This window comes from Bos grunniens, chromosome 29 (assembly GCF_055505025.1).
Source record: "Bos grunniens cultivar Pamir isolate PY7600 chromosome 29, Bosgru_T2T1.0, whole genome shotgun sequence".
Lineage (NCBI taxonomy): Eukaryota > Metazoa > Chordata > Mammalia > Artiodactyla > Bovidae > Bos > Bos grunniens.
The window spans coordinates 285,490-302,688 of record NC_141193.1 but is presented as its reverse complement, the minus strand read 5'-3'; the positions used below and the strand labels follow the sequence as shown (position 1 = coordinate 302,688).

The window sequence follows — 17,199 nt, the reverse complement described above, 5'->3', positions numbered from 1 at the left end:
GCCAGCTCAGGCACCTCTCTCAGCACCCTCCTCAGGCCTCCCTGACCCGGGACATGACTGTTTCCAGTCCCACCGTGAGCCGGACGGCCCCTGGGGGCAGGCCCCTTACAGGCTGCAGGTGCTGAGTTTTGCGGAAAAGTCTGTTGTAAAATATCTGTGGGAGCGTCACAACCAAGTAGCCTGACTTGGTGGGATGCGGAGGAGTCCCAGAGCTCCTGGACCCCAAGCCTCAGACAGTATGAGTGAAGCTGTCAGGCACCCCCAGAGCAGGGCAAGGTAGAGAGACATTGGGGTGCAGGTGCCACGTGAGCACAACCCAGCAGGGTGGCACTAAAGTCAGCAGTGGGCACACTGCCCCAGAAGAGGTCATTCCTCTGCACACGTGTCTCATTCAGCTCGAGGCTGCCTCTGCTGTCCACCTCCGCCCTCTGCCGGCTCTCCTGCTGTTGGGACGCTCCCTCCCCCGGTCCTGTGTCCCCTGACCAGAGAAATCTGTGCATGGGCCCGGGGGGAGTGTCCTCAGGGGCAAGCACGGCTGTGCTTGGGGACACTATTGCATCCTTGGACCTGGCCCCAGACCTGACCAGCCAAGGAAGCACGAGGGGCTGTGTTCACGGCCACCTTTATTCCCACTGCTGGCTGTCCCAAGGCACCGCTGGGCCACAGCCAGCACCACCTCTTCCAGTGTGACCTGGCCACCACCCCACGCATCAGAGCAGCCTCAAGCCCTGCCCCCCCCATGCCCCGCAGAAGCCAATTCCCCAGCTGCAAGCCCTCGTTCCCCTCCCCCGTGGCCCAGGCCTTCACGTTGCATGTGGACAGGGCTCCAGCGAGAGGCCCCTGGGCCATCCTCAACCTTCTCCTCCAGGCCGGCTGGCGAGCAGCCCTGAGCTGAGCCCTTCCCTAGGAGGCTGGGTCACATCGCACTCTCCTTCTTCAGGAAGGCTTCGCCTACGGCCCCAGGAAGTCCTCCTTCCGGTAGCCCTTCTGCAGTGGAGAGGGGACCCACAGTCAGGGCTGTGCTGCCCCGCGTCCAGTGTGCTGGCAGCAGGCCCTGGTCATCCAGGCCTCCTGTGCAACGTGGCTTCCTTGTCCCTCCCTCCTATCCCGCCTCCATGCCCCACACTTGCAGCCCCGCCTGCCCTGGGCCACGGGAACATACCGCCCGGAAGTCTCGGTGGAGCTTGTTGTACTGCCACAGGTTGGCCAAGAGGCTAGAGGCCGCCCGGGAGGACTTCTCACTGTCAGGGCTGGGGGGTGGGGGGCAGGGGTCAGCGGGGTGACAGGCATGGCCAGAAGGCAGGGGCAGCCGGGGGGCAGGGTGGGCACAGGGTTTGGGTCCTGACCTGTCCCGCTTCTTCTTGATGAAGACCAGCTTGCGGAGCCCGTCGAAGTAGAGCAGGTCCCGGGCGGCCACGGGACTGGCTACCACGAGGTTGTTGAGGACAGCTATGATGTTTATCAGCACGTCGGCTGGAGGAGACTTCTCACCCACGCTGCCGGGCAGCTTCTCGATCAGGTGACTCACCAGCTTGGTGGCTGCCAGGAGGTCGGGGAGGTGGGTCTCCACCGCCCTTCCCCCCGCCGCCCCCTTGGCACCTGCCGTCCCCTGCTCCCCCAGGGAGCTGGCGCGCCTGCCTGTCCACTGACCCCGGCCTCCCAGAAGCTGGCCCCAGGGCGGCAGTAAAGGCAGAGTCCAGGTGAGCGCCTGGTCCACAGGGGAGGCGGAACCCAGGCTGTGGGACGGCCAGACTCACACATCTCATCCTTGTTCCTGGCGTTTCGGGACAGGTTTCGGATGAGGCCTGTCAGTGAGCGCAGCTGGTGGTGGTCAGCGGTCCGAACTCGGTCCAGCAGCGGGTTCAGTATGCGCTCCTGCTCCAGAGCCAGCCGGCTCAGCACCCCCGCCCACTGCCGGCAGGAGGAGGGCGGTGAGTGAGGTGCTTGGCGCCCCGAGCTGCCCGCGGGTCAGGCCCTGCCAGCCCAGACCTCCTGGCGCCTCCCTCAAGTCTGGCACAGAACCCACGTCCTCAGGAGCCGAGGCCTGTGCCGTCTGCGGCGCTGACCGCACACTCCTGCTGCCGCTCAGCGGCCCCTGCCTTCCCGTCCTGTCCAGCCTGGCCCCACCGCCTTACCCTGCGGTCCCCTGCGGTAATGTTCTGCAGCGCCCCGGCTGCTGCCTCGGTCGTGTGCCGGTTGAGCTCACAGCGCTGCAGCAGCCGGTTGTACAGCCCCACGATCTGGGGGCTCCACAGCCACTCGAGGCCCTTGGGGTCCTTAGACACCTCGGCAAAGGTGAGCGCGTCGGCCGTGAGGGGCAGCTGGGCAGGAGGGCACAGAGGGTCAGCTGAGGTCGCCTGGGACCCCTGCTTCTGCCCGCCCGCCCCAGTCTGGGCCCACCTCTCGGAGCCGCCGGCTCTGTGGAGTGAAGCAGCCCACCGCCTCGCCTGGGGGTGCCCCCATGTCCTGGCGGCCCCGGCCCTCCAGCCGCTGAAGGGCCGAGGGCGGCATCTCGTCGTACAGGCGGTAGGACAGGTTCCTCAGCACGCACACGGCGTTCTCCACGCTCTGTGGACAGAGCGGGCCGCGGTCAGGGCGGGCTGGCACCCCCGGGGCCCCCGGGCCCAGGCCGACCCTCACCTTATCCTCACACTTGCCCACGTCCAGGGCGTGGTTGATGTAGGTGACCAGGGCGTCCACCAGCCCGTGACACTCACGCATTTTCTGGCGAGTGGCCTGGGAGGCGGAGCTGAGGTTCCTGCGGGTGGAGACAGGTGAGAGGCCGGCACAGGGACCCCAGGCAGAGCCACCCCACAGCGAGCTGAACCCGAGGCTGAGCTCCTGGGCCCCGATTCCCTCCCCGCCACGCGCTGGGCCTGCCCCCAGCAGCTCCTGCTCCTGGCCCCTGTTGGACACTGTCGCTCCCACGCTTTTGCACGCCTGCCCCCATCCACTCCTCAAACCGTCTGGGGTGGGGGCAGGTTAGAAATGTCAGATCAAGTCCCTGATTTAAAGAAACCTGCGCCTGCAGTCTGTTGACATCTGGCTGGGGGGAGGACACCTGGTGACCCACTCCACTCGTGGGTCAGCACCTCTGCCTTGCTGGATCCGTCCACTTCCCCCAGAGCCCCCGCCCCCCACAACCCAGTGGCTCCGCCTTGTCCCTCGGACCTCAGGGCCCCACGGCCGCCCGGCGCACCTGAGGAAGCCAGTGGCATTGTAGAATATCTCGGCTTCAGAGGCGTTCTGCTGGATGAGGGGTGGCCCGCCCGCCCCCGACAGGGGGCTCAGCACCAGATCTGTGAGCTGCTCCAGCGTGTCCCGGGCCAGGCGGTCCTTCAGGTGGTCGCTGGAGGACAGGTTCCACAGGATCCCTGTGGTGGGTGGGCCACAGTCGTGGTCAGGCACCACCTCTGGGGACCTCCGAGGCCTCCAGCCCCTCTGTCTTCCTCAGGTGGTAGGGAGGAGGCTCCTGACCTGTCCCTGCGGGGTACTGCCAGCCTCACCCACCAGCCTTCCTGGGGACAGCCTGGGTGTGACCCAGAGGGTCACGGGGCTGCGGTAGGGCAGAGAGGATGACCCTTGGGGACATGAGCCCTGGGGTGGAGGCTGGCTCTAAAGAGACGTGCCAAGGCACGGCCGTGGGGGCCGAGGGAAGAGGCGGCAGGAGGTGCGGGAGGGGGTGGGGGGCGGGTAGCGGGCGGGGACCAGGCCACCTGTGACGTTCTTGCGGAGCTCGTCGTCCTGCTCCCGCAGCGCCCGCAGCAGCTCGAAGATGCCGTTCTCCTCCACCAGGGCCAGCTTGTTGTCCGCGTTGTCGTAGACGAGGTTGCGCATGGCGCCTGTGGCGTGGCGCTGCACTTCCTGGTTGGCGTGGTTGAAGAGCTTCACCAGCCTGGGCACAGCCTGCAGGCTGCGGGCCTGCGGGCACAGGCATGCGGGTGTTAACAAGCGTGCACGCGATGGATGGGTGTGTGCAGAGGTGTGCAGCTGTAGGCAGGCGTGTACAGTGACAGGCGTGTGTGTCTATATTCAGGTGTGTGCAGAGGTGTGCGGTGTCAGCGTGTGTGTTTGGACACGTGTAAGTCCAGCCCTCCCACCCTTCCTTGCTGGGGATGCTCTGGGTAGGCCCAGGTCTGCCCAGTCAGTTTGGGGGTCAGCGAGGGCGGTTAGGGACCAGAGCACTGAGTGAGGCGGGTCCGTGGGCGTGGTCGGCAGGGACGGTCACCTGCTTCTTGGCAGCTGCGTCGCTGTAACACTTGTGCTGAATGTAGGCAGCTCCCAGCACCTGCAGGTTGGGATCTGAGGCCATGAGGTACTTGACTGCTGAGGGCAGGTCGATGTCATCGAATCTGCAGAGACAAGAGCCGGGTTAGGCTGATCTGAGGATGGACTGGGGTTCTGGCAGAGGCTACCCCCGCAAACCCAGCCCAGCTCACCCGCTGCTGAGCCTCTGCAGAGTGCGGTGGCCGCCGTAGCTGTCCAGCCCGCGCATGTCCGGCAGGTGGCCCGAGTCACCGAGGCTGAGGCTGCGCACAGACGGTGCGCGGGTCACGGGCTCCAGGATGCCCCCGGGCCCGCCCGCAGCCACTCCACGGCTGCGGTGGCTGCTTTGGAACCGCTGCAGGGTCCGCATGGCAGGGGCACGGATGGTCCGGCTGGGTGGTCCCTCGGTAGCCTCCGGCCAGTCCAGGCCCCCAGCCCGGCTAGAGCTGGAGCTGGCCCGGCGCTCGTAGGCAAAGGCCCTGTAGGAGGACGTGGCTGCCGGCTCCAGCTGCTCGGACACCACGCTGTATCGGTCGTCCGGGCCCCCGGCCCCCAGCCTCAGTGAGCGCAGGGACAAGGTGTCGTAATCTGCCCGGCTGCCTGCCCCACCACGCTCGTGGAAGGACACAGGCCGGGCGGGCACCGGTGCAGTGGGCGGGGCACCCCGGTACCCTGCAGCCCCAAAGGCACCACCCCCGTTGTGGACGGAGCTTAGCCTCCGACTGGAGCTCAGGTCCACGGCCGAGCGGGAAGACCAGGAGGCGGGGCTGTAGGTGGGCTTGGCGATGGGCTGGAAGGTCTGTGGGGCAGGGAGGGGAGGGGACGGCAGTGAGGGGCCATGGGGGCTCAGCGGGCCCCTCTTCCCGACCATGGAGCCCAGCCCCCCTCGGAATCTCCACCTCAGGGGTCTGGGCTAGAGGGGCGTCACTCACCGAGGTTTCCCCGCCCAGGCCCTGGGAGCGAGAGCTGAAGCCGGCCTGCAAGGTGTGGTACTGAGCCCTGGATGCACCTGTAGACGGGGCAGGGGCAGCACAGCCCGCTGGGGTGACGGCAGGCGCTGACCTCCTGCCTCCCCTCCACCCTGAGGCTGGCAGGGCAGCCCCCCGCCCCCCAGGGGGGACAGACGCGCTCACCCTGCTGACCTCCTGGCAGCCTGGGGAGTGGGCCTGGCCCCCTCGCCCAGGAAGCCGCACGGACCCCTATGGGCCTGGCCTGTGCTGTTGGCCACACGACAGTGACACTGCAGTGCTTAGGGACACGCTGTGTCCTGGGGTTGGGCCCCTGACCCACCTGGCAGGGCCATCCCCACGCCCGGCACACACAAGCCCAGGGCACAGGAGCCAGCCAGACTGCATGGTGAGTGGACAGGGCGGGTGGGCGGAGGGCGGAGGGAAGGGGGCAGCCTGGACGGCCAGAACATGGCGGGTGGGTGAACAGACTGGCACATGAGTGAGTATCTAGGCCAGGAGAATGGAGAGACGCTGAAGGAACAACTAAATGGACATGCGGATGGACAGGCAGGCGGCAAGAGCTGAGAACACCCTGAGAGGAGCGGAGCAAAGGTCACACCAGGCAGCACCACGGGAGCCCGGCTGGGGTGGCTTCACCTGCTGGGCAGGGCCTTCGGATGGGGAGGGGGTTCCTGAGTCCCACCCGCCCAAAGCCAAGGTAGAAAGACTGGGCGGAAGGGACTCAGGGCAGGGGTGAAGGGGAGGGGGCCCCCTCCCAGCCTCTGGCTCAGCTAGGTCTGGGGGGGACTCCCCGAACTGGCAGACCCGCCCTGGTTAATGAGGCTTCTGGGCAGGGGCTATTAACCCTTTGATGCCAGGGAGGCTCAGCCTGGGGGGACACACCCCCGGCCTGGGGACCTTACCCCCACCCCAAAATTATAATCCTCTTCCCCCTAATTGCCAGGGTAGCTGGGGTGGTAATTAACCCCTCCCTGCTCCCTCCTCTACCCCATGACCCTTGGGCATCCAGCTGGGCCACCAGCAAGGCTGAGAGGCCCAGGCCGGGGAGGACGCAGGAACCGGCGGCCCCTACACTGATTGACCCGCATCTCCCAACCGGCACTGGAGGCCGGTACTGGGAAGGGCCCTCGAGCATCTGCCACCGGGGCTTGACCCTGACATCCCACAGGCTCTCCTTCCCGCCTGACCTTGGTGCCTGCTGCTGTGGCCTGGCAAGGAGGGGATGACATTTCCAGAAGCGCCCTGAGCTCGCTGCAACACTCATGCATATGCATGCCCGGTGGAGCTGAGTCTCTGCATGCAGGGGGCTGCCTGGCCCCGAGGGCGTTCCCCGTGGGCTCTTCTCAGCGGGAGTATCCGGGTCGCTCTGGCAGGCCCTCCACCCCCCGCCCCACAATCCCGCAGGGAGACCCTGGCCCCGACAGGCAGTGGCTTTCCCCCAGGAGCTCCAGACCCCGCCCCTCACCGTTCTGTCTGCTCATTCCCAAGGGGCCAGGGGTGGACGCTAGAGTCTGGGTGTCTGTGTCTCTGTGTGTCTGTGTCTCTCGGGGACTGACGTGTGTGTCCGTGTGTCTCTGAGACTGTGTGTGAGCCCGTGGGATGTGGGACATGTGCGTGTCCTGGCTTTGCCAACCGAGATGGGCCCAGCCAGCCGGCCGGCCATGTGCCGCTTCTCCCATGTCTGGCTGGGGCAGGGGGCTCAGGGCACAGGGGACAGGTGGGGCCCACCCTGGCTCACGCTGAGGACCCCAGGGTCCCTGCTGGGAGGTAGAGGCCACACCCATGGCGTCTCCCACGCCTGGCGGGGTGGGGCAGTGACTCAAGGCGGCCTGGGTGAGTCAGGGAGCTGAACCCGGAGTCGCCCCACGGCGGCCTCCAGCCTTGGCACCACCACGCCCCTGGGGCCACCCCCACCTGCCACCCTCCGGTGCCCACCTGGCCCGCATCCGCCTACCTCTGGCCGCCTCGGCTGCCCCGTCGGGCTCAGCGGGCCCATTGTGCCGTGGCTGCTGGCCCAGCTGCAGCAGGCGCGCGCGGACCTGCTCCTGGACGCGGGCCGCCCTCAGCCGCTCTGCCTCCGGCCCCTCGGCGCCCCGGCGGTCCAGCTGCAGATCCGAGGGCAGCGCCAGGGAGCACACGCCCGCCTCGGGCTGCAGGGCGGAGAGCAGGAAGTTACCGTCCTGCATGGCGGCGGGCACGGGGCGGTCGGCCTGGCCTGGGCCCCGTCGCCACCTCCAGCCCGAGCTGTCTCGCCGTCTCTTCCCGCGCGGCCCTGTCCCTGAAGTCCCCTCCCCTCTGGCCTCGCCCAGGGCTGGCTCAGAGGCCGACACCGCCCAGCCCTGAGCTCAGCGAGGGGCGGGGACACCTGGGCCAGGTGGGAGGGCGGGGCTGCTCAAGGTGGAATTCGGGCGGAAGAGCAGGCCCTGCGCGTCACCCTGCCTTCCGCCCATCCCGGACGGGCAGCAGGGGTCTGTGCCTTTGTCCCCTGCCTGTAAAGGCCACAGCTGCTCCTTTGGGCCTACTGTCCCGAGCGCTGGGAAAGGTCCCAGGGCGGCCACCTCGGGGAGTCAGGGCCAGGGCCCTCCCTGCCCGGGGAACCGGGTGCTCTGGGAAACTCCGAGGACCAGGCAGCCAACCTGAGGCCTGTGGGAGGCCTAGCAGGGTTTGGGCGCCAAGGGACTGAGTTGAGGATTGAAGGCTTGGGGTGGAGCTTCTGGGTGAAGAGGGCTCGACGGGGTCAGTCCTTGGTGCCCAAGAGACCCCAGAAGCAGGAGGCTAGATGGGCCCACCGCAAGCTCATGACCCTCCAGATATCCATCCCGTAGACCCTGGAAGTCACCCCTAACCCTCTCCTCTGCAGAGGCCTCCAAAGGGCTGGCTGGGCCCTCTCTGGTCCCCTCCCAGGCTTCTGCCCCCCAGGCTGTGGGGGTGGGAGGCAGTTCCCAACACGTGAGTCAGGGTTCAGCTCAGTGGGGGCAGGCGGGGCTGCCCCGGGGGGTTGACTCAGAGGGGCCCTCCTGCCCGGGCTGGGGACGCAGGGAGGAACTGGCAGTCCAGGCCAGCAGGGACCCGGAGGGCTGGAGCTGCATGGACAGGGGCGGCCCAGGAGTCAGAGCAGGAGTGAGAGCCCGGCAGAGCGGGGCTTGCCCCAAAGTCTCCCTGGAGCGTCCCCACCAGCCAGACCGCCCGCTCCAAGGCCTCCTGGGGAGGCTTGCATGGGACCCGGGACAGGCCCCTGGCGGGCTGAGTGGGGCGAGGGCTGAGCCCAGGAGGGCTGGGGGGCAGGGGCCCAGCGGCTTCGTGTTCTTCCTGGGCTCCCCTCGCAGAGTCACTGTGGGCCCACCCTCACCGGCCTTCCTTCCTGTGGGACACCCTTACCCTGGGCCCTGGGTCCCTGAAGGCAGGGGACATGGTCCCAGGTGGGAATGGTGGCTGGGGGCAGTGGCCTGGGGGTGAGGTGGGGTCGGGTCAGGAGGCAGCCCTAGGGGTGAGGTCAGTGCTGGGGAGGAGACTGGGGAGGGAGGCAGAAGTCAGTGTCAGGGGTGAGAGGGGTCGAGGAGGGTCCCTGGGAAGGTCCAGGTGATGCCTGGGGTGGAGCCGCTGGGCAGAGGGGATGCACAGGGTGGGTGACCTACCCTGCTGGCGGTCCGGAGACTGCTGGCCTCGGGGCTCACCCCAGAGACGGCTGCTGCGAGCTGAGGAGTCCTGGGCTGCATCCCGGGCCCAGCACTGCTGCTGGGGCCTCGCTGTGGGCCAGGACTGCGGGGGCACCAGGAGGGCGGGGTGGGAATGCTTGCACGCCCAGCCAGCTCATCAGACCGGTTGCTTCCCTGGGAGTCGTGTTTTGTGTGGAAAAATCCCGGGAGACAAGTTTGTGCGGCACTGAGTGCGCTTGGAGGAGGTCGCCTGGCACGGGCCTGGGGCCCGCCCTGCACTCATCCACCTGGGGCCCAGCCCACCCGGCTGCACACCTGGGGAAGCCAGCCTCCGGGGTGGACTGCAGGTGGGGGTCAGGCAGACACCCCCATGGCCCAGTCTTCCAAGCCTGCAGGGTTCCCAGGGCCAGTTCCCTAGAGCTCGCCCCTCCTCTTGGCAGGGAGGGCTGCAGGTGGTCCCAGGCTGTGCCAAGCCTCCTGGGGACCTGTGCGCCCCTCCCACCACCCACCTTGGGTCTCTGCCCTTTGGGACTCCCTGTCCAAGGAAAGCCTGGGGACCCAAGGGAGCTTCCTCTAACCACTGCAGGGCCCGAGGGACCTGCTGTGGCTTAAACCTGTCCCCCCTCAAGCTCAGAGCCCTGACCCACCCCTGGGACCAGCCTTCTGTTCCTGAGAGTCCCCCTCTCTCTGGAGCGAGTGCATGGGGGAGACAGCATAAGGACGATTGGTGCCGGCTTGATGGGTCTTCCTGGAGGAGGGCATCCCTAGCGGGCGGGGTGGGGGTGGGGGGAGATTAGAAAACCTGGGAATATGCGTTGGAGATCCCAGGACCTGAAGGCCTGGAAGGGTGAGGGATGCTCTTACTTGGGAGGTGGGTGGTGGGGGAGCCTGGACTCTGCCCTGGGGGCTGTGAGGGAAGGGTGTGAGGGCCCAAGGGGCAGGCTAGCATTTACAGTATGGACTGCCTGGGCTGAGAGGTCGGGTTGGGGCGTCTACCGGTGGAGGGGACCCCGAGGTTGGGGATGAGTAGGGGCGGGCTGGAATGAGGACCCTTTGCTGGCTTTGCTGCGCTCACTGCAAAGGGGGAAAGGGCTGCCGGGTGTGTGCAGGCAGAGCTGGAGTAGGTACAGAGGGCCCGGCACCCCACTCGGTCGAGAGCCTGGAGGAGGGCGGAAATGGGGAGAAAAGGTGACGACGCAGACAGCAAAATCGTATTAACAAGACTCGGGAGCGCGCTGGAGCGCAGAGAAGTTTAGATCGCACGGGCGGCACAGCCTGCCGGCGCAGGGCCGGGGCGGGTGACGCGCTCACCGGCGCGGGCGCAGCGCAGGGCGGAGGGCGGTGGGCGGGCGAGGGGAGACACCGGGCTTGCTGCTCGCCCTCCGGCCCGCGCGTCCCGGCGCTTCCTGTCCGGGAACTCGCGCCCAGGCTCGAGAACCTTCCAGCGTCCGACGGCTGGGTTCCCGCCAAGTCCAGCTCCGGGCCCGCCTCCGCCACGACGCCTACCGGCGCAGCGCTCGTCCCTCCGGGGCGGGCACGGCCCGCGCCCCCTGGCGGGAAGGTCGCTGCGGGGGCCGCCCCCCCACCCCCCTCGCCCAACGCCTCTTCTCAGCCTCCCATCCGCCGGGCTGGTTCTGAGCTCTTCCCAGGTGTGTGACGGAGACGGACAGAGCGGTGCACACGCAGTGATGCCGGTCAGGACGGCGGGGCAGCCGAGCTCCTCTGGGACAGAGAGGGGAGCCTTGCAGGGCCCCAAAGAGGACCCAGAAGGGAACTGGGGGCCGGAGCTCATGGGTGGGAGACGAGTGCGGGGCATCCTTTGGGTGCTCCAGCGGGGGAGGAGGGGCGTGAGCTGACTGAAGGGAGGCTGGGGAGGCGGTGGCTGGTGCCCGGGTGGCCTGGACCCGGAGGAGGCCCCCGGGGGGCAGGGAGGGTGGAAGGAGGTCTGTGAACCCCGATGCTTCTTCTGGCAGGAGGCCCGCGCTGGGTCCCACGGAGACGCCGGGCACCGCCCACAGGTGCGGGTTTCCGAGAGTGGTCGGTGCTTTGCTCACAGCTTGTTCTCTGTCCTCTCAGGAGCCCCAGCAGGCCGAGCTGGGAGCACTCCATTTTACAGCCCGGGAAACAGGCTCCGCAGGCTAAATAGGTTCCCAGGACTTACAGAGCTAGTCAGGGTGTGTGGAAAGGTCGCCCTGAGCAACAGCAGGCTGGGCTGGGCTTGGGCACCGCTGGGTGGGGTCTCAGTAGAACCCATGTAGTCCCCTAGCTAGGGCTGGGCCACCTTCTCCACGGGGTTGAGCCAGGGTTTGTTTGCCTTCTCCTGGTGTTCAGCTTCAGCCTTGTCCTGAAAGGGGTTCCTGCCCCCTGGGCCACCCGGGCAGCTCTTCGCTCTCACCATCTGGACCCGGTGCCGGGGCCCAACAGGCCGGGTGTCGCCTTTCTGCTTGAACAACATCAGGGCTGGGTTGCCCGTCAGCCTCCAACTCCCTTTCCTGCAGGTCCTGCGCCCTGGGGGTCAGTCGGAGCTGGTCCAGCCCAGGGGAGGACGCTGTGTGCCTGCCTGGCACCCGCAGGGGCCTGCACCTCCAAGGCCTATGACTTCCTGTGCACACGTATGGCCAATTTTTCGTTTTAAACTTTCGACAGTGGCCTGTGTTTCTTTCCTTCAGGAACGTTTTCTTCCTCTGTGTCACTGAGGTGTCTTTTCTCCTTGTTTCCTGTCTGTTCCGTCTGTGCTCCAGGATCCCTTGTCTCCTCACGGTCTCCATCAGCTGTCCTTCCCCATCCCCTTTTGTGTGCGTCTCTCAAACTTGTCTTCTGTGTTCCTGACTGGGTTTTAACAATAGCTGTTCCTATTCTTTGAAACTCCTAAAGTGGCTTTCATCGCTGTAACGATTTTATTTTTCTCATCTGTTGTTTTTCCCATGTACTGTCAGATAGTTTGAATTTTCTTTGTTTCTGTCACTGATTTTTTAAAGGAGACTTTATTTTTTAGAGCAAGTTTTAGGTTCACAGCAGAACTGAGAGGAAGGTAGAGAGCACCCCCATCTGCCCCTCCCCACCAGGCACAGCTCCCCAGCTGTTGCATCGGCAGGCACGTTTCTTGCAGTCGATGACCCTGCACTGAGAAGCCGTCGTCACCCGGAACTCCTGGCTCACATCAGGCTTCATCCTGGTGCTTTACATGCTGGGGGTTTAGACAAGTTGACAGTGATGTGCGCCCGTCATCACAGTCCCGTGCAGAGTACGGCCGCCGCCCTGAGCACCCTCCGCTCCGCCGGTTCATCTCTCCCTGCCCCTCCCCCAGCCTCTGGCAGCCACTGATCTTTGTGTTTTCTTTGCAGTTTTGCCTTTTCCAGAATGTCACAGGTTGGAATGTCACAGTATGTGGCCTTTTCTCGTTTGCTTCTTTCACTTAGTTATACGCGCTGAAGTTTCCTTCGTGTCTCGTTGTGGCCTGACAGCTCACTTTTTACATGACTATATTCCATTGTCCAATGTACCACAGTTTCTTCATCCGTTCAGCTATTGAAGTTCATCTTGGTTGTTTCCAGGTTTGGGCAATCATGAATGAAGCTGCTATAAGCATCCTGTGCAGGCTTTTGTGTGGACGTGTTTTCAGCCCCTTTGGGTACCCCCCAGGGGCATGACTGCGGAGCGCGTGGTGAGAGTGCAGTTTGTAAGGAGCCGCCAGCTGTCTCCACGCGGCTGCGCTGTGTGCAGCCCACCCGTGCTGGATGTGAGCTCCTCCCGCGCCGGTGTCCTCGCTGCACTTGGTTCTGGATTTTGGCCATTCCAGTAGGTGCAGTGATACTCATTGTTTTACAGTGTGCATTTCTCTAAGCGGCGGTGCCTCTTTTCATGTGCTCAGATGCCATTTGCATACCTTCTCTGCTGAGGGCTCTGTTAAGATTGTCTGCTCATGTTTCAGTTGGGTCACTCATTTTCTTGTTGGGTTTTAAGAGTTCTTTCTGTATTTTTGAATAACAGTCCTTTGTCAGATATGGCCTTTGCAAATATCTTTTTCCTAGTCTGTGACTTATCTTCTTATTCTTTTGGTGCTGTCTTTTGCAGAACAGTTTTTCATTCTAATGAAGTTCTGTGTGTCAGCTGAAAGTGAAAAGTGAAAGTCACTCAGTCGTGTCTGACTCTTTGCGGGCCCATGGACTGTAGCCTGCCAGGCTCCTCTGTCCATGGCATTCTCCAGGCCAGAATACTGGAGTAGGTTCCCTTCTCCAGGGGAATCTTCTCAACCCAGGGATCAAACCCAGGTCTCCGGCACTGCAGGCGGATTCTTTCCCGTCTGAGCCATCAGGGAAGTCCTTCTTTGTTTTATTTTTGGCTGGCCTGGGTCTTCACCGCACAGGCTTTTCTCTGGTTGCAGGGTGCGGGCTTCTTACCGCGCTGCCTTCTCTCATTGTGGAGCGCGGTCTCTAGGAAGTGCCAGCTTCAGCGGTTGCAGCTCCCAGGCTCCAGAGAGCAGACTGAACGACCGTGGCACGCGGGCTTGGTCGCTGTGTGGCACGTGGGATCTTCCCAGATCAGGGATCAAACTCCAGGTGGATTCTTTGCCACTGAGCCACCAGGGAAGTCCTCAATTGTTTCTTTTATGGGTCAGCCTTCGTGTTGTATCTACAACATCACCACACCCAAGGTCATCTAGGTTTCCTCCTGCACTGTCTTCTAGAAGTTTCATGGTTTTGTGTTTGGCATTTAGGTCTGTGAGTCACCTGGTGTTAATTTTTCTTGTCCAGTTGTCCCAGCACCGTTTGTTGAAAAGAGCACTTTGCTCCACTGTACTGCCTGTGCTTCTTTGTCAAAGATCAGTTGACTGCATTTACATGCGTGTTAGGTCGCTTCAGTCTTGTCCAGTTCCTTACGACAAGAACACTGGAGTGGGTGACCATGCCCTCCTCTGGGGGAATCTTCCTACCCAGGGATCAGACCCGCATCTCTCGTGTCTCCTGCATTGGCACGCACGTTCTTTACCACCAGTGCCACCTGGGAAGCCCTGCTGCTTCTATGTGGGTCTGTTTCCGAGTTCTCTCTTCTGTCCCACTGATCTGTCTGCTCTTTTGCCAGTCCTACACTGTCTCGATTGCTGCAGCTGTATAGGAGGGCCTGAAGTTGGAGCTCTCAGTGCTTCAAGTTTATTCTTCTCCTTGAGTATTATGTTGCTTATTCTGTGTCTTTTACCTCTCCAGGAAAGAATCAGCTAGTTGATTGGTGGGATATTGTTTTTTAAATAATTGGAGGAGAAACTGTGCTTATCTGACTCAGCTAACAGAGCAGTTTGCTGGATCTTTCATTGCAGCGCCTGGACCCTAGTTATGCCGCACGGGCTCAGTAGCTGCGGTGCCTGGGCTGGCTTAGTTGCCCCACCACACGTGAGATCTTAGTTCCCTGACCAGGGACTGAACCCACATCCCCTGCATTAAGAGCTGGGCTTGTAACCACTGGACCAGCAGGGAAGTCCTGGTTGGTGGGGCTTTGATTAGAATTGTATCAAATCTAGAGAGATCACATTGGGAAAAACACAGTGTGACCGTACTGAGTCTTCCGGTCCGTGAACATGCACTGTCTCTCCGTTGATTCAGGCCTTTTGATTTCTTTCGTCACAGTCTTGCAGTTTTCTTCATATAGATCTTATATATGTTTTGTTAGATTTTTACCTGGGTATTTATTTATTTTTGGGGTGCTAATGTAAATGCTGTTTATTGTGTTTTAAATTTCAAGTTTCAAATAGTTCATTGCTAGTATATAGGAAAGCAACTGACTTTTGTATATTAACCTTGTATCCTGCAACCTTGCTATAATTGATTATTAGTTCCAGGAGTGTCTTTCTTTTTCTTCTAGGCTAATTCTTTTGGATTTTATACATACATGAGTATGTCATCTGCAAACTGAAACAGCTGTATTTCTTCTTCCTCAGCCTGTAAGCCTTCTATTTCCTCTCCTTGTCTCACTGCGTGGGCTAGGTCTTCCAGTATAACACTGACAAGAACAGATGAGGAGGATGGAACATCGATTTCTAAAAATTTGCTTAAATGTCAACACTGACATACACCCTCCCCTCCCCATTCGTGTCCTTGGCAGACTCGCCACCACCTCAGGGCTTTGCTGGGATGTCACTGTCTCAGACTTTTCCTGACCACTATTTACAATGGCAGCCTCACTCAGACTCACTGTTCTTTTTCCTGGCTTTATTTTTCTCTGCAGCAGCTGCCACCAGCTAGTACACTAGACATCTCTTGGCTGTGGCCATCGTCTGCTCCCCCTCACCCTTCGCTGGAATGTAAAGTCTGCAGGGCAGGGCTTCGTGTCTGTCTCATTCACCAGTGTCAGTACCTGGCACATAGCGAGTACTCAGTAGTTGTTGGAATGGGCTAGTAAATCATGATATGTATGTGTTCTAGATTAGATGAGTGTCTGACATTTTTTTTTTCTGCTTCCAGAGGTAATTATTTTTCCGATGTACATGCTTCCCCTGGCTGTTACATCCCCTCTCCCCCTTTTGGCAAAGTGATTGAGGAGGCCTTACAAATAGTTGAGAAGAGAAGTGAAAGTCAGAGGAGAAAAGCAAAGACACACCCATCAGAACGCAGAGTTCTAAAGAATAGCAAGGAGAGGTGAGAAAGCCTTCCTCAGTGAACAATGGAAAGAAATAAAGGAAAACAATCGAAGGGGAAAGACTAGAGATCCATTCAAGAAAATTAGAGATACCAAGGGAACATTTCATATAAAGGTGGGCACACACACAAAAAAGATGGGCACAATAAAGGACAGAAACACTCTAACAGAAGCAGAAGATATTAAAAAGAGGTGGCAAGAATCCACAGAAGAACTATACAAAAAAGATCTTCAGTACCCAAATAATCATGATGGTGTGACCACTCACCTAGAGCCAGACATCCTGGAGTGTGAAGTCAAGTGGGCCTTAGGAAGCATCACTATGAACAAAGCTAGTGGAGATGGTGGAATTCCAGCAGAACTATTTCAAATCCTAAAAGATGATGCTGTTGCACTCAATATGCCAGCAGATTTGGAAACTCAGCAGTGACCACAGGACTGGAAAAGGTCGGTTTTCATTCCAGTCCCCAAAAGGCAAAGAATGCCAAAGAATGTTCACACTGCCACACCAGTGCGCTCATCTCACACGCTAGCACAATAACGCTCAAAATCCTTCAAGCTAGGCCTCAACAGGGTATGAACCGAGAATTTCCAGACGTACAAGCTGGATTTAGAAAAACCAGAGGAACCAGAGATCAAATTGCCAACATCCGCTGGATAATAGAAAAAGCAAGAGTTCCAGAAAAAACATTTACTTCTGCTTCATTGACTATGCTAAAGCCTTTGTGTGGATCACAACAAACTGGAAAATTCTGAAAGAGATGGGAATACCAAACTACCTTAGCTGCCTCCTGCAAAACCTGTGTGCAGATCAAGAAGCAACAGTTAGAAACAAGCATGCAACAGCGGACTGGTTCATGATTAAAGGAGGGAGTCATGGCCGCATGCTGTCACCCTGCTTACGTAACTTCTATGCAGAGTACGTCACGGCTGCATATCGTCACCCTGATTACTTCTATGCAGAGTGCGTCACGGCTGCATACTGTCACCCTGCTTACTTAACTTATATGCAGAGCACATCATTGGAAACACTGGGCTGGATGAAGCGCAAGTGGGGAATCAAGTTTCCCAGGAGAAATATCAATAACCTCAGATATGCAGATGACACCATGTTTCTGACAGAAAGCGAAGAGGAACTAAAGAGACTCTTAATGAAAGTGAAAGAGGAGAGTGAAAAAGTTGGCTTAAAACTCAACGTTCAGAAAACTAAGATCATGGCATCCGGTCCCATCACTTCATGGGAAATAGATGGGGAAACAATGGGAACAGTGACAGACTTTATTTTGGGGGGCCTGGGGCTCCCCACTCCAGTACTCTTGCTTGGAAAATCCAATGGACGGAGGAGCCTGGTAGGCTGCAGTCCATGGGGTCGCTAAGTCGGACACGACTGAGCAACTTCACTTTCACTTTTCACTTTCATGCATTTGAGAAGGAAATGGCAACCCCCCCAGTGTTCTTGCCTGGAGAATCCCAGGGATGGCGGAGCCTGGTGGGCTGCTGTCTATGGGGTCGCACAGTCGGACACGACTGAAGCGACGGGGCTCCAAAATCACTGCAGACGGTAACTGCAGCCATGAAATTAAAAGATGCTTGCCCACTGGAAGAAAAGCTATGACCAATATAGACAGCATAATAAAAAGCAGAGACATTACTAACAAATGTCTGTCTAGTCAAAG

At 60.7% G+C, this 17,199-nt stretch overlaps 1 protein-coding gene across 1 annotated transcript; it reads right to left on the bottom strand.

Moving 5' to 3' along the window:
• Positions 1 to 606: 606 nt before the first annotated feature.
• PKP3 (plakophilin 3) lies at positions 607 to 8,982 on the bottom strand. The gene is made up of 14 exons (XM_086383374.1): positions 8,873 to 8,982; positions 7,192 to 7,387; positions 5,199 to 5,275; positions 4,440 to 5,065; positions 4,229 to 4,352; positions 3,717 to 3,921; positions 3,200 to 3,374; positions 2,641 to 2,758; positions 2,401 to 2,568; positions 2,136 to 2,321; positions 1,758 to 1,911; positions 1,347 to 1,539; positions 1,163 to 1,250; positions 607 to 987 (listed from the first exon to the last, which is right to left on the bottom strand). Exons 1-14 carry the CDS (start codon positions 8,951 to 8,953, stop codon positions 952 to 954), a joined length of 2,427 nt encoding a protein of 808 aa, XP_086239500.1. The 5' UTR covers positions 8,954 to 8,982; the 3' UTR covers positions 607 to 951.
• Positions 8,983 to 17,199: the final 8,217 nt, after the last annotated feature.